At 41.6% G+C, this 25877-nt stretch overlaps 1 protein-coding gene across 1 annotated transcript in view; it reads right to left on the reverse strand.

Moving 5' to 3' along the window:
- Positions 1-620: 620 nt before the first annotated feature.
- Positions 621-25877, reverse strand: part of ST13 (ST13 Hsp70 interacting protein) — a 62830-nt gene continuing 37573 nt past the window's right edge. The window contains exons 7-12 of the mRNA XM_066596191.1: positions 24023-24133; positions 14685-14787; positions 8474-8590; positions 7310-7358; positions 3596-3708; positions 621-1067 (exon numbers count right to left, since the gene is read on the reverse strand). Coding sequence (XP_066452288.1) covers positions 939-1067; positions 3596-3708; positions 7310-7358; positions 8474-8590; positions 14685-14787; positions 24023-24133 — 622 coding nt within the window. The 3' untranslated portion in view covers positions 621-938. The remainder of the gene's footprint in view (positions 1068-3595; positions 3709-7309; positions 7359-8473; positions 8591-14684; positions 14788-24022; positions 24134-25877) is intronic.

Below are 25877 nucleotides of genomic sequence, written 5' to 3' on the forward strand. Positions count from 1 at the left end.
TAAAAGAACAATTTTATTTTATTTTTTAAAAAGGGGGAGAGGAAAAATAGGAAAATTGGGAAAAAAAGGGCCGCGTCCTTAAGGGGTTGAATGTATTTGTTCGAGAAAATAATATGTACACCATGTTCATGTATAAATATGTAGGAGTCGAGGGTCAATTCTACATTTTTCACTAAAAATGATCTGACCGAAAAAACAAGGATTATAACTAGAGATAATCGAGCGTACTCTGATAAGCACTACTCACTCGAGTAATTGGCTTTATCCGAGTATCGCTGTGCTCGGGTCTAAAGATTCGGGTGCCGCTGCGGCTGACAGGTGAGTCGCAGCGGGGAGCAGGGGAGAGCGGGTGGGAGAGAAGGAGAGAAAGATCTTACCTCCGTTCCTCCCCGCTCTCCCCTGCAGCTCCCCACTCTGTGCCGGCACCCGAATCTTCAGACCCGAGCACAGCGATACTCGGATAAAGCCAATTACTCGAGCGAGTAGTGCTTATCCGAGTACGCTCGCTCGCTCTAATTATAACTCATGCCTTGAAAAACATTGCATGATGTGAAAAGGGATTTCTGAAAAGGTCTGCTTTTTCTTTTCTGTAGGCCATTTATGACAGTACACATACAAAATAACAGCATTTTGGAGTTTTATTATATTGCTAATCAGATATTGCCAAGAAGAATGACTTATTTGTGAATATGTCCATTTGTAGCAATTTACAGTAGTTCAGTAATGCTGAAGAAGGAAAAAGGTCAGAATTTGTATTCTTTGAAATTTAAAAACTTGTTTATGAAAGAAATATAACAAATGTGATCTGTAATACAATATTTATATCATTTCAAAAGGAAGAAAAAAAGATTAGGGAACAACAGTCATCAGAATACAAAGCTGTTCGTGATCACTTTATGTTTCTTCACCGCAATTCTGTCTTGAGTATTTCCTGTAAGCTATGCGCTGGCTCCGAATTTACTAGATAATTTACTTATCAGATTCATCACTTTTGGGTTGCTCTGATATTTTGATATGTTGGCTGGGTTCTGGGCTACATCTTGGAATGCAGCCATCACCTCTGGATCCTTTGGGAGGGGGGGAGAAAGAAAATCATGTCAGTTATTTTTCGGGAGGAGAAAAAAAAAAAAAAATCAGTGAACAATCATGCCCATGTTTTTTTTTCAATGTAGGCACCCGGAATACTGCCAAAATACCGCTCAGTACTATGTACACACAGCCACCCTCATGCAAGTTTTCATCAAAGTATATACTTTAAAAAAATAATAAATACATACAAATTGATATTTGTGGCCAAAAGGTTGAGTCAAAAACACAATTTTGTGCATTATACATCCTAAAAAGAAAAGTTCAGCATGTGTCGAGTTCAAATATAGCACTTGGGTTACATTCACACAGGCGAGCGCGATATCTGGCAGAGAAACTTTGGCCCAATATTGCGCTTACGAATGAACGATTTTTGTCCCCCAGTGATGCATTTTTTGCTAAAATTTGCATCGCCACGCATGAAGAGATAGCAACGGCTTTCCATGGTCTTCAACTAATTTTTTAAAATTGCATCGCATTCGCAAGCACATGGCACAGCATGCGAGTGCTAGGAGATTTCTTTCAAGGTCCCATTGGAAACAAGGGAACGCCCAAGTATAGAACATGCTGTGCTTTTTTTATCCTCACTTGTGTGTATAAATCTATTCAAAAGAATGGATTTCATAGTGCGAGTTTTGTGTGCATCGCACTGCACAAAACTCCAATAATCTTGTTCCTGGGAATAAACTGTTAAGCTTTTGTCTACATGCACATATCTTTAGAGAACCCCCAGAATGGGAAAGATCAAAAATCTAGTTTCAAGCTGGAAAGGTTTAAGTAGCAGCCTTTAAAAACACAGGAACGGACCCACCTTGAAAAGTAAAATAATATAATTTCCACCTTCACGTAACTTTGTGAGAAACCATTTAAATTGAATGCATACATTGGAAGCAAAACAAATCCTGACACATTAGGGTAGAAATCTCTTATGTTAAAGTTGCATCGCATGAAAACTGCAATTTTGTATGATGTAATGCTAATAAAACAAAGGCTCCATGGAGAAATGTGCAAAAAAAAATTTGCAAACTGCGGCTGTATAAAGCATGCCGCAATTATTGCTGCAATGTAGCAGCCTACAAAACATTGCAGATGCAAAGAACTCACAGGAAAGCAAGGCTTTCATATACATGTGATTTGGAGCACCAAAGCATCACGAGAAAATTGGGCAATTTTGTCACCCGTGTGAAAGTGGCCTTAAGGAGAAGATAAGAAAGAAAAACAGGATGCTGCAAAGTAAGAATGCCTTCAAAAATAAATGTTAAAAAGTTTATTTTTTTATCAATTAAAGGGTCTGCCCTCCCCAAAGTTGTTTTAAAAAAAAAAAAAAAAGCTTTAGGCCCCCAATGCCATAACTATATAAAATCAATATGCTCACAGTGGCATCGGAGTGGTTTTAGTGATTCAGCGCCATGACATCTCGCAAGGCCAGAAGACCCAGTCACATCCCGTAAAACGGTTACATGGGCTTCTAATGTAGAAGCTCCTCCCGCCAACAGGTTTATGGGGCATCACTGATGAGGTCCCTGTCTGGCCTCCTATTGGCTGCAGTGGTAAAGTAGGTAAACCTCCCATATGAGCGCTGCAGAAGCAGGTAAACAACGCACTGGAGATCTGCAGTGTCTGCAGGGGAGCAGTTCAGCAAACGGGGAGGTTTTTTTTTTTTTTGGTACTAAGTCCTCCCTTCCCCGCACGGTCTTGAAGGTCAGTATAATCAGAAAACCCCTTTAGCAAAATGCAAACTGAGTGAACAGCAGACAAATATACAGATCAAATCAAAAACAGCATCAGTTCTACTCGGTACACGTGTACACAATTTTTGAAGGAACTCGGCAGGGAGGTTGTTCAAAACATCGTGGAGAACTAAGCACAGATCTTCTATGCATGTTGGCACGCTCCAATCCTTCTGTCTCCTCATGTAATCCCAGACAGACTGGATGATGTGAGATCAGGGCTCTGTGGGACCATATCATCACTTCCTTGTTCTTTACAGACAGTACGATTATGCCAATAGCAAATTTTAATAGATTTTTTTTTTTTTTTTTTGCAACGTCAAAAACTTTTTTTTTTTAATTTATTGCTGCATTCAAAAGACCTGTAGCATGTTTCTTTTTAGTCAACAGTGCTGTGAAAGTGCTTCATTTTTTTCGTTGGACAGTATCAAATACATGAAAAACACTTGATTATGAAGTAATATAGTAAAAAGGACAGCAAAGCGCAAAAAGAAATAAAACTATGCTCTTCTTATACTATACTGGCAAATACTGAGTTGTAAATTGGAGTGAGGATTGCTGCCCCTACAACAGTATGGGATGAAAAATTATACCGCTTGGCACCTCTACCCCTAAAGATGTATAGTATCGCTATCACATATGATGGTTTGTTTTTCTTTTAATCTTCAGAGGCAGCAAGAGACAGATAAAATGATGCATATTGGGAACACTTATGAATGTGATCTACTAAACCTATTACTTAGAAGGACCCAGAACATTGCTTCAAATCTAGCACCTACCTGCATAGCAGTCAAGACTTCTGGGTCAGAGAGGATTTCACTCACTCCTGGCATTCCAGCCATGCCACCAGGGAAGCCTCCAGCCATACCTGGCATACCACCTGGGAATCCTCCTATAAAGCACAAAAGGTGGATAAAACTAGAAGTAACATCACAAAGAAAAAAGGATTATGTGATGTTTTAGGATGTGATGAAAAAGAACTTTAAGTATGCAGACGGACGAAAGCTTGATTGATTACTAGAATGAAACCGCAGTGCATGGAAACAGTTATTTCAATGAAGCATCTTCACCTGATCTGCATTGGTCCTAGTGATCAGACTCTTCACACTGATAGTGTCACAGCATTAAAAGAAAATCCTTATAAACCCCATAACAACCACCCACGGTCATGGATGGGATGTGGAGCGGGCTAGGGAGCAGAGCCTGCTCCATACCCAGTGGGTGCCAACTGTTTCTGACAGTTGATACTCCTTTCAACGGCAACAATTGGAGCTAGCTCTCATCCGTGCCTTTAACCAAAAGTTGACAGCGCATCTATGCAGCCAGCTGGAAGGGTTGGAGAAAGACCTCTTCGGCATCAATGGGTTTAAATGGCAACACGGAGACTAGTGAAGGCTTCCAATGGCTGCCATGTATTGCAGGCCATTATACTCTGCTTGTGGCAAAGCTTAAGACTATTGTGACAAATAACTTCTACAGTGTACGGTATATTGGATCAAACTCTTACAAGTAAGAAAAAAACAAAAAAGACTAAAATGTTAAACCATTTAACCCCCTCCCTTCCCATATTAAAAAATAAAAGGAATTTGAATCATCGCATCTGTAAAAGTCCAAAAATTTAAAATATATCCTTTTTCATCCTACATGGTGATGGTCGGAGGAAGAAAATGTCAAATTGTGTTTTGGGTATATATACACACATACACACGATAAATATACAGTACATACACATAGTGTCTCAAAGATGTGGAAATGCCTATATAGAATGAAAACCGTTGGCCAGCCAATCATCCAGTTTTGCATACAAGATGCAGAAGGGGGAATCCTATTTGATCATGTCACCAACATGACAGCCATTTTGAATGCTGCCATCTTGGATTCAACTTTTTCTCCAAACGGAAAGTATATGTGCGATATGTCAAACTGGGAGAGAACTTCACCAGAAAATAATGGTGTGCTTCATTTTAACATAACTTTATTCATTCTCAAATTAACAGCGATTTTCTTCATTACAGGTGATGTGAATAATGGCGTTATTTCAAGTAGAACATGTTGAGATCATCTTAATAGCAGATAGATGAAGCACATGTGTCATCCCGGTACATGTCAAACACTACCACCCAGACCAGACCTCCTATTACCCACAGTGCAGTTACCAAATTTCTTTCCAACTTCCAAGAACCAGGTTCTGTCGCTGATAAAATAAAATCTGGATGAGAAAAAAAAACATTACTGATGAAGCATTTGGAAAGAAGTTTGGCAACTGCACTGTAGGTCATGGGAGGTCTGGTTGGGTGGCATTGACTGAAATCTGCACCGATGACACATTCTTTGCTTACCTGACATACGGATGTCTCAACATATTCTGGTTCTCCTAATATGGGTATATATAATATAGTGCCAAAGGTCATTGGTTAGTTTTGGTCCATATTTGGACTTAATAGGAAGCCCTATAGCTCCGGTATCGTTATTGGATGGGAGAGACTTGGGCGCATGCGGTGTTGAGGTGATGCCGAAATAGATGGAGCACCATGTAAAGCCTGCGTAGGTTCGAATGATCAGGTGACGCAATGGAGCAATCATGTGAGTGTAGTACGAGGGACCGAAAGGGACGCGGGACAGGTCTGGCGGTGGTTGTCGGCGGTTTCCGCTAGCTCACAATCACATGAATTGATGTAATGTCGCGCAGGAGCTGAGAGTGTCATGCGGAGTTTGCGCAGGCGCATTGAACCAATGTAGACGCTGGAGGAAACAGTCTCCATTATGCTCCTGATGCACCCGTGAAGAATTCAAGCTGCAGCTGTGATCGGCAGTTTACCCGTTTGGATGCTCTTCACCTGGGGGTAATTTGTTTGTTGATTTTTAGTTCTTCATGATTGGTGGGGGCATGTATTAGTTTTGTATATAAGCGATATATGTGCATTGTGTTTTTCATTGGCTTGAGAAAGACTGAAAGCAGTCAGTCTAAACGTTGCTGTGTTGTATGCTAAGCTGTGGCAATAAAAAGGAACCTTGTGTGAACATCACGTTGCCTGTGAAGTTTTGTCCCCCGGATGCTGCTTTATTATTGATTAATATTGTATGGACATCGGATGACAAGTCCTCATCAGTGCCCGGAAGTGCTCCCTTGTGGGTAGACGGTGGAGTGTCAGTGTGCTGCATCTATATACATTATTACAGCTTGAGATAGTGCCATTATTCACATTGCTTGCAATGAAGAAAAATCACTGTGGTAACATGAGAACAAATAAAGTTATGTTAAAACAAAGCATACTCTTATTTTTCTAGTGAAAGCCTCTGCCAGTTTGACATATCACACATCCACCTTCCGTTTGGAAAAAATAAAGTTAAATCCAGCATTCAAACGGTAATCATGTTTGCGACATGATCTAATGGGTTTCCCCCTTCTTCCGCAACTTGTATGCAAAATTGTATTACTGTCTTCCAGTTTAATTCTATATGAGGTTTTCCACACTTTCAAGACACCCCGTGTGTTTGGTGGGTCAACCAGCTCTAGGAAGAGTTATAGTTGTTTCAAACTTCTATGTAAGAATTATGGAGGCTGCTGGGCTTTTGGGAACCTTCAGTGCAGCAGAATATTTTTTGCAGCCTTCTCTAGATCTGTGCCTTCTCAGCTGTCTCTGGGCTCTACGGTTTTTTTCTGTCCTCATGGCTTTGTTTCGGCTCTGATATGCATTGTGAGCTTAGCCAGACAGGGGTGTTGTTTGTTTTTTTCCTTTTATTAAAGTTATGTCCAATCAACTGAATTTACCACAGGTGACTTCAAACAAGGGGCAGAAACATCTCAATGATCATCATTAGAAATGTAAGGCCTCTAGAGCTAAATTTCAAGCATCACACCTGGGGAGATGACGGAGGTGTTCTATATTTTGTATGTGTAAGTCTAAGATGGAGGACAGCAAAACGCTGGGGAGATGGCCGCGGATAAGGATCTTGTTGGGGTACATCACCGGAGGCCTTTGGTAAGTAATTTCACCTTCTTTCATGATTTGGATCAGTGGTGGCAGGGGAAGGGAGGGGGATTTAGCTTTTTTTTTTTTAAACATTTACATGATCGCTGCTACGCATTGGATAACGGCGATCACGTGACCAAGGACCACAAGCCGCGACCTCAAACAACATTCTGCAAGATATTAGCATAGATTATTGTTATGTCCGATTGATGTATTTCCTTTAAAGGCTGATCCTGGTCATATAAGCAGCAGAAACAAGACCAGCTATGGAAGTGCACTATGGAGCAATATCTTGGATTTGCTTTCTGAATGCTACGCAATCTAATAAGCGAGACCTTAAAATCAATCATCCATGATAATGTAAATTATTTTTAACACACACACACTCTCAATTCAAAAAGGATCACGTGAGGATATATATTGATGGTATATCCTCAGATTATATCATTCATCTATTGATTTATACACAGTCATGAATCTAATGAAATACTAAATGCAACAACCAACAGATTTACATACCTGGGAAACCTCCAAACGGGGCTCCAGTCTGACGTCTTGCCTCTTCTTCCTGTTTACATAGAAAGTAGAAACATAGTTTTAGATTTCTAGAGAGGAAGAAAAAGCGTAAAAGGTTGTCTATATTGTACAAACAAGTCAGCAATGTATTCAGGCGTTCAAGGAATGGAGTGTTCACATACTAACTGCCTAAGGGTCCTCAACCGTGCCAAAGGGAGATTCCATGCAGGATGGAACTTCAGTGAAAGGACGTATCTCAGTCCTGTAGATCAAACAGAGCATCAACTTTAACCCGTTCCAATCCACTGTCTTACGTATAAAGACAATCTGATTGAAGGCTGTACAGCTCCGATGTCGGAAGATGTCCGACAGGGTATTCTTATTGTACATTACTGGCTGCTCTGATGTCGGGGGCCTCTCCAGCATGTCAGATACCACACTACTTGCTCTAGCCAGCAGATGGCGCCATTGTATAATGGCAGAAAGAATAAGCCCCCTAGAAAACCCTGAATTCAAAATTGGATTGCATAGGGTTAAGCTGGTTTTAAATCGTATTAGGCTGATCTTGCACAGCCTGCTTTACAGCATTTCGTGCTGTGTTCTAAAATGGGGTGTCTCAGACTAGCATTTGAACGCATCTCGTTTCTAATGGCGCATTTTTTCAAGCACGGAGTGTTCCATTTTCGGGTGTTTAAGCATTTTTAAACTCAATGTGCCACCCATTGAAATCAATGGGGAGAGGTTTCAATTTTGTCAAAAACATAGTAGAACGCTGTGCACAGCGTTTTTGAATTCAGGCGCGGGTGTGCCGCGGATCCGGACGGCTTCTATAGAAGCCTGCGGGAGCCGTCCCTGCGGGACACCCGCACTAAAATGGAGCATGCCGCGTTTTTTTCCCCGCACACACAATCCGCGCCTCAAGGGGAAAACGACATCCGCAGGTATTTAACTATCTGCGGGTGTCCAATGCATCCCTATGGGGGCGCGGATCCGTGTGCGGGAAAAACGTTGCAGATTTTAAATCTTCTTTTTACCGTGGACATGAGGCCTAAGTGTGGGTGTTTTTAACTGTGCAGCACTGCTAGGAACTCCTGTACTCAACAGACAAGTGATTCATCAGCTTAATATAGCTTTCACTTACTCTGTTATAATGTAATGGTCACTCACCCTCTGTGCCCTCTCATGTTCTTCTTTGGCTTTTCTCAGCCTCTCCTTGCGTTCAGTAACTTCCTTTTCTTGTCGCTTACGTTCATATTTTCGTTTGTGGTCTATTATTTTCTGAGCCTAGGTGAACATTTTTGTTTTTAGATTATATTTGCATAAAACCCATCAGCATTGCATACAACACATGGCTTACATTGACAAAATGACAAGACGTTAGGCAGATCTAAAGTGTCCCTCATGCAAAGTAGAGGACTGTCAAACGAGCCTGCTGATTTAGGCAGGACCAACGATCTAATGCGCATAGGGGTGTCCCAACTCTCTTCTGCCAGCAGACATAGGGCAAAAGAAGGATCAGCTACAGTAGGTTGGATTTCAATATGTTGATCTTCTGTTTCATGGTAGATGAACGGCTGCCAAAAGGTTTCCGGGAGTGACTTATTCCTTGCTCCCCGCTGTGAACACATGCACATTTACCTGAGCATGCATGTGTATAGATGTGGGGGAATAGCCATCAGCCAAAGACCTTATTCACATGGGTATTTAACTGTCAGATGATTCACACAGGATTTTTACTACGTGGATCTGACAGTTCAATCCAATGCAAAAAACTCATGAGCCGAGCCCAGGAAGCTCTGCTGTGGATTTTCTTGCAGATCTGCATCTGGATTTAACCCAACTCAGCAAGACAAATCCGCGTGCAGCAGCTGCACCAAGACATGACAAGTCACATTCATAAAAATCTATGTTGTATGAATTTCTCTGCAGATTTTTAGATCATTCTATAAAATGGTGCAGATTTGGGTATGAAAGCTGGGGCAAAAGACCATTCCATTTTTATGCTGTTTTTATTCTCTGGTTGTAGATTTTGTTATTGTGTTATCTATACATGACTATAGCTGCGGCCATCTTTCTTGAGCTACATTTAACAGCATTTAGATATATGCTTTACAGCAGCTTCGTGGGCCATTCACACAATCGAGAGGAGAGGACCCATTGACATGTATGGGAGACTGTTCTAGACATGCTCTGAGCAGGGACGGGGAGTAGATAGTCACAGTATATACCAACATATACCAATTGTGAACGGTGGATCCTATGTAATCGACCTGTGAGGTTAGTGAGAAAACTGCTGCAAAGTGTTCTCTACAGAACAAGAATATGTTTAAAACACAAAAATGTAAGTTTCTATAAATAGGTGACTTTCTGATGATCACTTTCATGACATTTGCTGATAATCTGATGTCCGTGGTGATTATACACACAAAAGAAACAGCAAGTGATAACAAATTAGGTCTGCCAGTGTTCTACAGATAAACATGTAGGGTGTATAGATAGCTTTACAAATAGACAACCCTTCAAATGATTGAGGGCGACTTAACACGAGTGAAGTTTGCTACGTGCCGCATGAGAAAAAGACACACACGGCAAGTACACAATGGCATTGTATACTTGCTGCAGGCCACCAGTCGCCATGCACTATGTTGGTGTGTATGCACTTGTAACGTGCGCCAAGATAGTACATGCTGAGATCTTTTTGCGTGCGTATTTCTCACAATGTGTGCGAGGGCAACACGGGATCCAACCCGTGTGCATAATACGCTATCACCACATAGTTGTGTAAAGGAGCCCTGAATTTAACCATTTCATGTGTGCCAATCACTAACATTACATAGCAATATGGTTCATTTTATGCATCTGTACAACAGATAAGTGCTCTATAAATAAAAACATAACTGAGCAGGTGAGCTGAGTGAGTGTGCTGTATTCTAAGTGTGTGACTTGAGATTAGTGACTTTGGAGGAGTAACATTCAATTACCATTAATTTATTTGAATTTTTGCATATATTACTTTTACCTAATCTATCTGTATGATACTCATTTAGCTTACTTCTAGCTATTATGATTCATGTTGGTTAGTGTTTCAAGTAATGGTCTTGTGACTGACTTAACGCGAAATCAAGTTTTTTGGTGATTGAATTAGGTCAGTGGTTCTCAAAGTTTTGCAGGCATGGAGCCCTTTTTGAAGCAAAAAATTTTCGTGGAGCCCCAAAGTGTGGTCAGGAAAGGAGTTAGGGGTGGGGCTAATCACAACATATGATTTTTACCTCAGTCATTATAAATATATATAGTGAAAGGGATTGGCATTGGTTACAGGTCCTAAACCAGCAAAGTCGTACAGCAGCAGTGTGCTTACAGGACCTGCGATGTCAGCGGCATGTGATCATCAGGGTTCTGAGCTCCGCCCCTGATCACATGATTGTGACATCACAGCTCCTGTAAGCACACTGCTTACAAGAGAAGGGAAGTGAAAGGCCAGGTAAAAATACACAGCTAATATGTTTGAGAACCTTGCTATTAGACGTGGGAAGAAAGAACAAAGACGAAAAATTCTGAAGGAAAGCAGAGGAGCAAGAGACTCCGATCACAAACTAAAATGTTTTTACACAAATGCACAGAGCATGGTACACAAACAGAGAATTGGAGCTCCTAACACAGAAAGAGAAATAGAATGTCATGGCCATCACAGAAACTTGGTGGAATGATACACATAATTGGAATACAATGCTTGAAAGATACAACTTGTTTATAAGCAACAGACCTAAAAAAGGGGGAGGTGGTGTTGTGTTGTATGTTAGGAAATCATCTCCACAGAGATTCAAGCTTCAGAACATGGTAATTCTGTAGAAACTGTTTGGGTAAGAATACAAGGAGTGAACAACAGAAAGGACACTATTGTAGGCATTCACTATAAGCTGTCTGGACAAACAGAAGATATTGATGAACTTTTTCTACATCAGATGGCCAAGCTCTCAAAAAAGCATGACACAGTGATTATGGGAGATTTCACCTATCCAGGAATTGGTGGGAATCTCTCTCAGGTAAAAGTAATGGGTCCAACAAATTCTTATTCACTCTTGTTGATCACTTTAATCTTCCAAAAAATAGAAGATAAAACAAGGGGATCTTCTATCTTGGACCTAATTCTTACCGACAGGAAGGAAATGGTTGATGAAATAAGGATGGCTGGGACCTTAGGAGGCAGTGATCATGCCATCCTTGAATTTTGGATAAAAAGAGAAGGAAGACCTGAGAAGACTCAAACCTCAAGGTTGGCTTTCAGAAAGACAAATTTTAATGAACTTACAGAGAGGGTAGGAAGAATCCAATGGCTGGATTTTTTTAAAGACAGAAATGTCCAAGAAGATTGGAAAATATGGTGAAATGAGATTCTCAAAGCGCAATCGTTAACAATCCCTAAAAGAAGGAAGAATAGGTAGCATTTAAAGAGAGACCAGCATGGATGAACACAGAACTTGCATACATGTTAAAAAGGAAAAAAATATAAGTTTATCAAATGGAAAGTGGGGGGAAATATCTAAAAGAAGAATATAATGCGGTCTGCAGAAACTGTAGGGCAAGTGTCAGAAAAGCTAAAGCTAATAATGAAGTGAGGCCAAAAGCAAATAAAAAAAAAAAAAGTTTTGGGGGTATGTCATAAGCAAAAGAAAAGTCAAAGATGCTATTCGATGCTTACAAAATGAAAATGGTGAATTGGTTAAGAATGATGTTGAGCAGGCTGAACTTTAAAATTCATATTAGGTATGCTTTCTCTCAGAAAGTAGATGGAACATCAACTGATCTTCCCTTTGCTATTGGGGGAATAAAAAAATGCAGGCTATCTATAAGCAGAAATGGTGAGGGAACACTTAACTAACTTAAATATATTCAAGTCTCAAGGTCCAGATGAATTACATCCTAGGATACTAAAGGAAGCAGCAGAGGTAATTGCTGAGCCACTCGCCATAATCTTTGAAAATACCTAGACAACAGGAGAAGTCCCAGAAGAGTGGAAAAGGGCAAATGTTGTCCCTATCTTCAAAAAAGGGAAGAAGGTGGATCCAGGAAACTACAGGCCTGTGAGCCTGACTTCTATACCAGGAAAGATCTTTGAACAAATTATTAAACAGCAAAACTGCAAGTACTTGGATAAAAATGGAGTAATTAACCAGAGCCAGATGGGTTTTTAACAAACAAGTCATGCCAGACGAATCCAATTACCTTCTATGACAGAATCACCGACTGGGTTGATCAGGAAAATGCGGTGGATATAGTATATCTTGACTTTAGTAAAGCAATTGACAAAGTATCTCATACCATACTTATTGAAAAAAATGACCAAACATGGGATTGACAAGGCAACTGTTAGGTGGACACACAACTGGCTGAGTCATAAATGGCTGCACATCCAAGTAGTAGAATGTATCAAGTGGGGTACCACAAGGATCTGTCCTAGGCCCAGTGTTGTTCAACATTTTTATAAAATGAGGAATTGATGGAAAACTGATCAAATTTGCCGATGACACAAAATTAATAGCGATAGCTGACATTAGGGAAGAGAGGGTATTCAAAAAGATCTAGAAAAGCTTGATAGTGACTAACAGAATGGTATTTAACAAGGAGAAAGGCAGTAGGTACACCTGGGCAAGAAAAATGGAAGGAAAAAAAAGCACATACAGAATGGGAGGAATTGGGCTAAACAGCAGCTCATGTGAAAAAGACTTGGGTATACTAATAGATCATAGACTAAATATGAGTTAACAATGTGATGCAGCAGCCAAAAAGGCAAACACAATTCTGGGATGTATTAAGAGAAGCATATAGTCTAGATCACATGAGGTAATTATCCCCCTTTACTCTTCCTTAGTCAGACCTCATCTGGAATACTGTGTCCAGTTCTGGGAACAGCACTTTAAAAAAAGACAGACAAACTGGAGCAAGTTCAGAGAAGTGTCTTATGAGGAACGGTTAAAGCATCTGAGAATGTTTAGATTGCAAAAAAGGCTGAGAGGAGACTTAATAGCTGTCTACAAATATCTGAAGGGCTGTCACAGTGCAGAGGGATCAGCCCTATTCTCATTTGCACAAGGAAAGACGAGAAGCAATGGGATGAAGCTGAAAGGGAGGAGACACATTAGATATAAGAATAAACTTTCTGACAGTTAGGGTGATCAATGAGTGGAACAGGTTGCCACAGGAAGTGGCGAGTTCTCCTTCAATGGACGTCTTCAAACAAAGGCTGGACAAATATCTGTCTGGAATGATTTAGTGAATCCTGCACTAAGCAGGGGATTGGACCCGATGACCCTGGTGGTCCCTTCCAACTCTACAATTCTATGATAGGTTCTGCATGTTTTAGGACCTGTGATGACATCACCGTCATGTGATAAGGGGTGGAGCTCAGAGCCCTGGTGACTGATCACGACTGTGATATCACCACATGTAACTCACACAGTCACCCAGACAGCTAGTCATTAGTATTTTGACAGGTGCGTTTAAAACAAAAAACGGAGGACCGTTGGAGCACTAGATGGGCTATTAATGTTATATTTAAAATGAACATGCTGTGGAATTAAATCCAACACCACATGCCAATATCCACATGGGTTTTGTGCAGATTTTTTTCCTCAGAGTGTGGATGAGATTTTCAAAATCTCATCCACTTTGCTACTACTGTAAATTCCACAGCAAATCCGCCCCGTGTAGCAAAAGTGACCCACTATATATTGGTCGCCCCAGTAGTAATAGCGTCGTCTAATGCGGCCTCAGTAGTAATTCCTCTATATTGGCCCCACTAGTGACAGGCTCCCCCATTGCCGCCCCACTAGTGATAGGGTCACCCATTGCTGCTATGCTCTTCAGATGTATGAAAAAGGTTTAGCAGTGCGGATTACAATAGGGGCCATTGGGACAGCTGTGAGCTCCCTTAGACTCTCGGACCCGGTGCGGTCACCCCAATCACTCCTATTATAATCCGCCATTGGTCCCAGTTCTTCTCACCCCTGTAGCGTTGTCCTGACAGCCTGTACCAAAGAAATCAGCATGCAGGATCTGCGGTCGGCATAGTAATGTGAATCACTTGACCGGAACCTATCACATGATCCGTGTTGCTATGCCGACCGCAGGTCCTGCAGGCGTGTTTCTTCGATATGGACTTTCCAGACACCGCTACAGGAGTGAGTAGTGCAGGGACTTAGACACTCCATTGGAGCCCCTGAGAAGCTCTAGCGGAGCCCCAAGGGCTCCGCGGAGAACACTTTGTAGCTACTGAATATCTTAATTCAGGGTTTCCCAGGGACTTGATATTTGGGCATTCATACAGTTTTGACTATGCGAAAAATCTGTGTGTTATCTTATTATAATGCATATTACTTACACGTGGCTGTACTTCCTTTAGCATAGCACTTGCTTCATCATCATAATCCAATTTGCAAGCCATTGCCAAGTCACATGCTGCTTCTTCCCAGTGTCCCAGAAGCCTTTGGGATGATACAAAGACACAATCTATTTTAGTAGATCATACAGTCATGAAATTAAATAGCAATTCCTTGTAGAAAGTAAATTAAAAAGAGAGCCTGTCAGAAACTTTTTGCCTGATCCACAGACAGCATGTAGCCCAGATAGTCCCCCAAATTAACAGAGAACCAAGTTTTTTTCTGAATCACTGTGGTATTTCAGAGAAAGCATAGTAGACAATGGAGAGGTGAACTGGGAAGGGAGTAGTCATGGCAGCTCCCCACAAGCTTCTCCATGCCCAGATGGGCAGGTCTCACTATACAAAAATCAGGAAAATACCCAAGTCAGAGAATTCAATACTACTTAAATTTGTTATTCGCATGATGCATGTTGCTCTTCAATCAAAAAAATTAGATGTCTTGAGAGCCAGTTATATTTTAATTAAAAAACAAAATATAATAAAACGTACAGATGAATGTACCAAATTGCAGAACAGGTTAGAAGAAGCTCAGGTGGAAAGGGTCTCCACAAGTGTGACTGATCCAGATGGACCACCACTGACTGTGGTGGTGTGGCCAGTGCTGGTATCTGGCAGAGTGACATAGGAGTCGAGTAGGTCAGGCTTAAAGGGGTTGTCTCGCGCCGAAACTGGTTTTTTTTTCCCCCCTAGGCCCCCCCGTTCGGGTATATATATATATATAAATATATAACTTACCCGAATCCCCACTCTGTGACGTCTTCCTTCTTCCTTCACCAAGACGGCCGCCGGGATCTTCACCCACGATGCACCACGGGTCTTCTCCCATGGTGCACCATGGGCTCTGTGCGGTCCATTGCCGATTTCAGCCTCCTGATTGGCTGGAATCGGCACACGTGACGGGGCGGAGCTACGATGACCAGCTCTCCGGCACGAGCGGCCCCATTCACCAGGAAGAAGACCGCACAGCGCAAGCGCGTCTAAAAACGCCAGAAGAAAGCGAAATTAGACGGATCCATGGCGACGGGGACGCTAGCAACGGAGCAGGTAAGTGAATAACTTCTGTATGGCTCATATTTAATGCACGATGTACATTACAAAGTGCATTAATATGGCCATATAGAAGTGTATAACCCCACTTGCTGCCGCGAGACAACCCCTTTAAGAGACAAATGTCCATCTAGTTCAGTCTATTGTCCTCCAATGTTGATCCAGAGGAAGGTAAAAAACCAAATGAGGTATAAGCCAATTTTATCCATTTAAATCTAATCTGAGAATCAGGATAAATCCACTGATTACCAACCTTTCTGAAGTAATCAGGGACTATAACATGTAATATTACACTCAAGTGTCCAGATCCCTCTTAAACTCTTGAGTCACCTGCACATGCGTGAATTTTTGCTGCGGAAGATGTCCGCCTCGGGGGTTCCACGGCAAATACCGTCCATAGCATGCTATGGGAAAGGGATTCCTCCCTGCACACAAGTGGAAACAACTTAGTTTCCGCTCACAGAGGAGAGAAAAAAACAAAAACGCAGCAAGCTCTGAGAGATTTTCCTGCGGTGTCCACATGGACGGCTTCCAATGAAGTCCATATATAATACATAGTTATTAGGACGCCCCCCATCCATCTTTTTTCTTAACTAAATAATCATCCCAATTTTGATCACCTCTCTGGGTATTGTAGTCCACCCATTCTGTTTATTACTTGCCTTTGTACCTAATCAACCTTCGATATGTCTGAGTATCGGTGCCAAAAATTGTACACAATATTCCATGTGTCGTCTGACCAGTGACTTGTAGAGAGGAAGAACAATGTTTGATGCACCCCATGATCCTATTTACTACAGTTAAGTTTACAGTGAACTAAAATCCCAGGCCCTTTTCCATGTAAGTGTTCCCCAGTGGTTTCCCATCTAGTGTGTAATGGTAATGTGCATTTCCCTGCCCATGTGCAGAATCTTACATTTATCAGTGTTAACCTCCATTTGTCTATTTTCTGCCCCCAACTATCCAGATATATTTGCAACCACATTCTATCCTCTGGTGTTAATTACTTAACATGGTTTTGTATCATCTGCACATATTGATATTTAACTGTTCAATGTTTCTACCAGGTCATTAAAAAAAAGTATTAAAAAAAAAAAAAGAGCCCCAAACTGTCCCCTGTGGTTACAACCTTTTATGCGGCACAGTATCAAATGCTTTGGAAAAGTCCAGATATACAAGATCCAGTGAGTCTCCCTGGTCCAGTCTAGAACTTACCTCCTCGAATAAACTTCTCAAGTTGGTTTGACAGGAGCGACCCCTCATAAAGCCATCCTGATATGGAGTTATACAGCTATTTTCCTTGAGGTACTCCAGGATAGCATCTCCTAGAAATCCTTCAAACATTTTACCCACAATGAAAGTAAGACTTACCGACACAGTTTCCAGGCTAACGTTTTGGCAACACATTAGTGATGCATCAATCTAGTGGAATAGACCCCATTCACAATTGTGCCCTTAAATATAAGAAACAACGGTCTGTCTATTACATTACTTAATTCCCTTAGAACCCGGGGGTGTATGCCATCGAGAATCAGCAGTTTATCCATTTCAATCTTTTTAAGGCAGCTCTGTACTTCTTCCTGGGTTAAACTGGTGACATTTTGTGGAGAGTTTACTTTGTCACTCTGCATCTCATCTGACATTTCATTTTTCTCAGTGAATACACCGTAGAATATACTTTTTAATATATTTGCTTTCTCCTCATCACTCTACAAATTTTCCGACATTTATTAACCCCTTAAGGACATGGCCTATTTTGGTATTGATGACCAAACTATTTTTGGCGGATCTTAATCTCCATTTTTTCAAAAGCCATAACTTTTTTATTTTTCCATCAACGCGGCCATAAAAGGGCTTGTTTTTTTCGTGGCGAACTGTAGTTTTTATTGGTGCCATTTTTGGTTACATAGACTACATTGTAAAACTTATTTTTTTCATGATCGTAGGGAGAGAAAACGCATCAATTCTGCCATAGATTATTTTTTTTCAAAGCATTAATCATGCAGCATAAACGACACAACTACATTCTTTCTGCGGGACGGTATGGTTACAACGATACCAAAAGTCTTTTTTTTTTTTTTTATGTTTTTCCACTTTTCCACAATAAAAACCCTTTTTTTGGAAATATTTTTTTCTAAACTCACTGCATTCAAAGTGCTGTAACTTTTATTTTTCCATGTACGAAGCTCTCTGAGGGCTTATTTTTTGCGAGACGAGCAGTAGTTTTTATTGGTACCATTTTGGGGTACACACGTTTTTTTTTAATCACTTTTATTGCGTTTTTTGACAGGCAGAAATTTACGCTTTTTGCCGTGCAAGATAATAAGCGCGTTCAATGTATTGTACGTGTTGTTACGGAAGCGTCGATACCAAATATGTGGGATTTTAAAGTTAAAAAAAAATTTTGTATGCTAATATGAGGAAAAGAGTTTTTTTTTTTTTTTTAACACAATGTGTCCCTCTGAGGGACTTTTACTGCAGCACTGCAGATCGCTACGATAAGGCATGGCAGGACTTCTCTCCAGCCATGCCTTATCGCTTACTATAGCGATCACAGGCTATGGCAATACAGGACGCCAGTATCTGGCGTCCTGTTGCCATAGCAACCAGCCGGGCTCTCGCGATGTTATCGCGAGAGCCGGCTGGAGTCAGAGGGAGCGCGCTCCCTCTGTGAACCCTTTCCCTGCCGCGATCTACTTAAAGGGGAAGGGAAGGGGTTTACAGCGTGGGGGGGGGCCGCATCTCTGATGCCCCCCGCTGTCGCAGCGGCACGCCGGCTACTAGTGACAGCCAGCTCCCACTGCGGGATAGCGCGAGATCTGCTATGATCACGCGCTATCCCCATGACGTAAGGGTACGTCATTTTGCGGGAAGTACCTCGCTCCCATGACGGACCCTTACCTCATGGGGCGGGAAGGGGTTAAACAGGGCTAGCACTTTTAGTATTAATCTTTTTACTATTTATATAATTGAGGAACAGTTTACGGTTACTTTTACTCATTGAATTACAAAACTAAAATCAAATAAGAGAACGTCCATCAGATTACCAGTCTAATTTCAGCTATGTCTGCAAGCAGAACGTTCTGCAGAGAAACTACTACTTTGGAGGTCTTTGCCCTAAATTTTCATCCTAATTCCCCAAAATGGTTTTTAAGGACCTTCCACCTACCTCTAACTTTGTCATTGGTGCCAATGTGTATCATAACCGCGGGAGCCTCACCAACCTCTCCAAGTAATCTGTCAACCCAATCTGCAATGTGTCAAACTCAAGTGCCAGAAAGACAACACGCCATTTAACTATCCCAGTCTTTGCGACAGATTGTCTTGTCTGCACTACCCCCCCCCCCCTCCCCCTTTCTCCCAACAATTGAGTCTCCCACTACCAGGACCTGTCTAGCCTGGAGCAGACATCAACCTGGCAATCAGAGGCCATGTCGCCTGATCTGCCAACATTACAAACTTGTTGGGGTGTGCCATTTCAGGACTAGCCTCCCTGGATCTTTTCCCTCTACCCGTCCTTCTGGTCACCCTGCCAGCTGCCTGTTCAGCCATACTACCATCCACCCCTTTCCACGGTGACAATGGATCTCAGTGTTGCAAGCGGTGCCTTTCGATCCAGGATCTGGGCTTCCAAATGTGTAACACGCTCACATCTCTTACAGCAGTATGCACCCTCGAATGGCTGTCCAAGGACTGCATACATGGCACAAGTTGTACACTGGACGGCACCATCAGTCATGGTGCACATTCTAAATAGGGATTGTACAGATAGATTGGATAATAGTATTATATGCAAAAATTAAAATTGATATGAGCAGTAAATAAATACAAGTGACTTTTCTAAACTCCCTAAATTCAATGTCACTAATCCCAAATCACTCACTTAAGAAGCAGCACACTTAGAATACAGCTCACATGTTCAATTATGTTCGCTTTTTACAGCACTTATCTGTAATATTCCTCCTCGTCTGTTTAAAAAAACATATCATAAGTGAACTGTGATGACTAACTGAGGAGTTCAGCTCAGGTGGTCTTTAAATCAGTGAATTGGAGCCATGAGCAATCAGGCCATTGGTATAGATAAAAACAAAAGTCTTTGAAATAAATAAATTTGCACTACTTTGTTGCAATGTAATACCAGGGGTGCCAGCAAGGGCCACATCAGTACTATGTCTGCTTTAATCACAGCATGTCCCATTTTGATCCATATTACTGACCAAAATTGCCCATTAACCCCTTAATGAAGCGGCCTTTTTTCTTTTTCCATTTTCGTTTTTTCCTCCCCCCTTTTAAAAAAAATCGTAACTCCTTTATTTATCCATCGACGTCGCTGTATGAGGGCTTGTTTTTTGCGGGACGAGTTGTATTTTTCAATGGTGCTATTTAAAGTACCTTATAATGTACTGAAAAACTTTAAAAAATTCTAAGTGGAGTAAAATGAAAAAAAAACAAAACGACATTTCGCCATCTTTTAGTGCGTCTTGTTTCTACGGCGCACAAACGGCAACAATAACGTCATGATAACTTTATTCTATGGGTCGGTACGATTACTACGATACCAAACTTGTATAGTTTATTTTTTACTATAATCTTTTTTTTTTTCAAAGACATGAAATTTTTTTCAATTACGTTCTGCAGTCATTTTGTGCGCGCGATAACTTTTATTTTTTCGTCGACGTAGTTGAGCAAGGTCTCATTTTTTGCATAATGTCCTGTAGTTTCTTACAGTACCAATTTGGAATACATATGACTTTTTGATCGCTTTTTATTGCGGTTTTTCTGGGAGACAGGGTAACTAAAAAAGTGCATTCCTGGAGTTCTTTATTTTATTTTATTTTTTTCGGACTACGTTCACCATGCGGGAAAAATAATGCGCTACTTTGATAGTTCGGACTTTTACGGACGCGGCGATACCAAATACATATTTTTAATTTATTATTTAGATTTTTTAATAATAGATATGGCAAAAGGGGGGGTTATTTAAACTTGCAACTTTTTTTTTTTTTTTTTCAATTAAAAAAAACTTTATAGATTTTTTTTTTTTACATTACTTTGAAGTCCCCCTGGGGGACTTTAAGATGCGATGCTTTGATCGCTCCTGCAGTATGACATAATGCTATAGCATTACGTCATACTGCTTTTTGACAGGCAGTCTATCAAGCCTCCCCACGGGGATGGCTTCATAGGCAGTCTGTTAAAGGGGTTGTCCCGCGGCAGCAAGTGGGTCTATACACTTCTGTATGGCCATATTAATGCACTTTGTAATGTACATTGTGCATTAATTATGAGCCATACAGAAGTTATCAAAAGTTTTATACTTACCTGCTCCGTTGCTGGCGTCCTCGTTTCCATGGTGCCGACTAATTTTCGGCCTCTGATGGCCAAATTAGCCGCGCTTGCGCAGTCCGGGTCTTCTGCTGTCTTCAATGGGGCCGCTCGTGCAGAATGCCGGCTCCGTGTAGCTCCGCCCCGTCACGTGCCGATTCCAGCCAATCAGGAGGCTGGAATCGGCAATGGACCGCACAGAAGAGCTGCGGTCCACGGAGGGAGCAGACCCCGGCGGCCATCTTCAGCAGGTGAGTATGAAGACGCCGGACCGCCGGGATTCAGGTAAGCACTCTCCGGTTTGTTTTTTTAACCCCTGCATCGGGGTTGTCTCGCGCCGAACGGGGGGGGGGGGGGGCGGGGGCGGGGGGTGTTAAAAAAAAAAAAAAAAACCCCGTTTCGGCGCGGGTAACCCCTTTAAGGCAGCCCTGGGGCCTTTCATTAGGCCCCCGGCTGCCATGACACCAACACGGCTCCTCCGATCTCACCGCGGGGGGGGGGGCCGTGCGGGACCCCCAAACATCATTCGGGGGATTTAAATGCCGTTGTCAGTCTGTGAAACTGCAAGTGAGAATGAACCCTAGATTTAACTACTTAACAGGGCTATGAAGCTCTATGCACTACAATGTTTCCAACCTTGGAGGCTGGGTAGGGCTGTAGGAGCTGTGCTACCACCTGTCAGTTACTGAACAGAGCCATGTGGATGAGTGAGTTCAGAGACCAAGATGACACTTTCTTCATGTGCTGGTGACGCCCCCCTCTTCCAAGCACTGGTTGCATCCTCCAGGGAAAGTGGAGAGCCAGTCCTGCGGTTGGAACTCATCGGCGGCCACAAAGTGACATGGCTGTCCGGATTCTGCTGGCAGACCTTCAGTTCGACACATGTGCAATACATGTAGGCACTTTTTTGGTGATGTATACAATTGACCGATTACTGCTATTGCCCGCGGGTGTCAGCCGTAATAAACAGCTGACGGCCGCTGTATGGAGAGGGGTCGCCCCGCGACCTCTTCTTATACATACCCCGACACTCCAGGATGTAAATGTACGTCCTGGAGCAGGAGGAGGTTAATAGTACCATTTAATTATCCATATAACTTTGTTTTTCACCATTTTTAAAAATATTTTCTTTTCACAACGTGCAGGTTAAATAATGTACTAACTTTTATGTGGATCATTAGGAATGTGGAGATATCAAATTTGATGTGATTTTTGTACGTGGGTTATTTTTAAAATTTACTAAGATGGAAAGGTGAGGAGATGGAGACAAAGATCTAAAAAATTTTTACACTAACTTTTATTTTTGTTCCACTAAGGACTTGAATGTCTACACTTTTGATCGGTCTTATATAATACAGTGCAATACTTCATTATTACAGTGTATTATATGGTTATATGACATTTCGCTTCTGGCTACCATAAATGAATCATAGAATGGTGGATGACCCTGGAGGTCCCGTCTAACTCCCTGCTCAGAGCAGGATTCACTAAATCATCTTAGACAGATGTCTGTCCAGCCTTTGTTTGAACACTTCCACTGAAGGAGAACTCACCACCTCCCGTGGCAACCTGTTGTACTCATTAATCACCCTCACTGTCAGTTTTTTCTAATATCTTATTTGCGTCTCCTCCCTTTTAGTTTCATCCCATTGCTTCTAGTCTTTCCTTGTGAGAATAGGGTTGATCCCTCTGCACTGTGACAGCCCTCCAGATATTTGCAGACAGCTATTAAGTCTGCTCTCAGCCTTCTTTTTTGCAATCTAAACATTCCCGGATGCTTTAACCGTTCCTCATAAGACACTTCTCTGAACTTGATCCAGTTTGTCTGTCTTTTTTTAAAGTGCTGTTCCCAGAACTGGACACAGTATTCCAGATGAGGTCTGACTAAGGAAGAGTAAAGGGGGATAATTACCTCATGTGATCTAGACTCTATGCTTCTCTTTAAACATTCCAGAAGTCTGTTTGCCTTTTTTGCTGCTGCATCACATTGTTAACTCATGTTTAGTCTAGGATCTATTAGTATACCGAAGTCTTTTTCACATGAGCTGCTGTTTAGCCCAATTTCTCCCATTCTGTATGTGCTTTTTTTTCCTTCCATTTTTCTTGCCCAGGTGTACCTACTGCATTTCTCCTTGTTAAATACCATTCTGTTAGTCACTATCAAGATTTTCCAGATCTTTTTGAATACCCTCTCTTCCCTAGTGTCAGCTATCCCTCTTAACTTTGTGTCATCGGCAAATTTGATCGGTTTTCCATCAATTCCTCATTTTATAAAAATGTTGAACACTGGGCCTAGGACAGAGCCTTGTGGTACCCCACTTGATACATTCTTCCACTTGGATGTTCATCCATTTATGACCACTCCGAGTACGTTGTGAATCCACTTAACAGTTGCCTTGTTAATCCCACGTTTGGTCATTTTTTTCAATAAGTATAAGCTAAACATTCCCAGATCCTTTAACTGTTCCTCATAGGACATGATTTGCAGACATGGAAACCATGTTGAAGCCTGCGGAGTTCCAATGGGTGACAGAGGGAGCCCCCTACCTCTATCAGCCTTTTACATGCCATAGTGACATTGGCCACAATAATTTGTGGGTTAAAAAAAACCAGGGAACTGCAGTTTCTCTGGTCTCTGTTAGAGCAGGTGCCAGGTCTCCTATCTAAACGGGGGATGCATGTTTGTATTGTGAGGTAGTGCTGTAACTTTTTTTTTTTTTTAAGCACACTGAATTAAACCAACTAGAACTCTTACTATGACAGTGCTACCATTTATAAAAAGGATGGTTTCCTTTATACCAAAAAAAAAAAGGGAGGAGGTTTCCATATGTACAAAGCCCACATTAGCAATTTTTCGCCATAACACAAGGCCCTCTTAAATCCATACACTGTGTTAAATGACTTACCTATGTGCTTTCCCTCTCCACTTGTATGGCTGAGCTGAATCAGGGTTGATGGTGATCGCTTTATCACAGTCACGGATGGCTGCATTTGGCTTTTGTAGCTTCACGTAAACACTACAAGAGAAATATTAGTTTAGTTTAAAATGATGCATATAAAAGTTTACATTTAGTGACAAAAAGAGACTCAAGATCACATTAAAAATTGTACACTTATCAAAGCAAAAGTAATAGTGCGTTAGCCTGAAAAGAGAGACATGTTCATATAGTTTAGCCCATTACCTCCCAATGTTGATCCAGAAGGCGGCAAGAAACCCAAATAAGGCAAGTCATTTTATAGACAATAAAAACAAACAAACCTTCCCAACTCCAATCTGACAATCAGGATGAATCACCTGATCACTGACCCTTCTGAAGTAATCAGTGACACACAAAACTTCAGGCGTGCTCCAAAAACACACCTCTTCAAGGAGGCATACCATATCCCCTTAACCAAATCCCTCTTTACTCCCGATAACATGCTCCACGTCCTACCGACTGCAATCCCAGCTAGCCGTAATCAACCGCCCCCTGCAGTCATACTGATTAAGCCACCACAAGGCTCAAGTCTGACCATTGTCTATGTGTATAGCATCCCTCACTCTCCACCACGCCATACCATGCACATCTCCAGCCCCTTTACCTTCTGTATCATCCCATTACTTGTAGTATGTAAACTTGTTGAAACAGGGCCCTAACCCCTATTGCTTGACCTCCCCTAAGACTTCTCCCGTGAATCCAACCCAATGACAGGGTTCAGTCTCTTCCTCCACCCCCCACCTACTTATTGAAGGAACGTTCAGGCTCTGAGATTTGAAAATATGAAACCAGGTTTGGGCGGATGAACAATCTGAAAATGGACACACTGCTTAGGTGCTTATATATTATACAAGCTGTTCCCATCGTTCCCCATGCATATCTTTTTAACTCAATGCGTTTGAACAAATTTGTATGGAGCCATATAAGGCAAAGGCTGGGAATTCATACTCCATTCCGTTCTAAAACCAGTCAGTTTACTAAATCAGAGACTTCATGCAGCTGCGGTTTTTACACACCTTTTAGATTTTAGGCAAAATGGTGATGCCAAATAGGAGGGGAAAAAAAATAAATAAATAAATTTTAAAAAAAATTAAAAAAAATCGAGCAGTCTGGCTGCTTTATAATTACTTATTAAGACTTCTCCCATGGATCTGACCTAATTACAGTCCTTTCCCCCCCCAACTAATTATTAAAATGAACGCCCATGCTCTGGGTTTTAAAAATAAGAAACCGGATTCTATCAAGGCAAAACGGTCCCCTTACAACACTATTTTCCACCCAGCATTCCTTCCAGGTAATTCCTGAGAACAGTTTCTAGGTTGGGAGGCCATACGGGTTCACCATGTTTTTTAATGGCTCACCATTCCCATCACGCCAAGATTTGAGGAATACATTTGTGGAAGAAAGTCTACTCTTGGTTGGAATCTTTCCAACTGCATTCTTTCCTTGTCACCCAGGGAGATGGAAACTCTTTTGGATCAGGGCTTGCACCCTTTGAGAGGCTGTTTTCCCCAACAGTCCCCTCCAACACATGTGGTTTGCCTGATTAACAGCTTGTTGCTTTGAGAGACTTGCACTACAAATCCTAGTCTTAAATGGGCCTGGGAACAGGAATTGGGAGTTAGTTTCTCAAAATGATTAGCAAAAGGCATTTATCGTCACACAAATTATCCAGAGCCTATGCGGCTCAGGAAAGGAAAAAAATTTACATTTTAACGAGATGGTACAGATATTCAGCTAGTCTCCATGCCATGTTCCTCTTGGTGTCCGAGATGTGTTGGTG

Source organism: Eleutherodactylus coqui, chromosome 3, assembly GCF_035609145.1.
Source record: "Eleutherodactylus coqui strain aEleCoq1 chromosome 3, aEleCoq1.hap1, whole genome shotgun sequence".
Taxonomy (NCBI): Eukaryota; Metazoa; Chordata; class Amphibia; order Anura; family Eleutherodactylidae; genus Eleutherodactylus; species Eleutherodactylus coqui.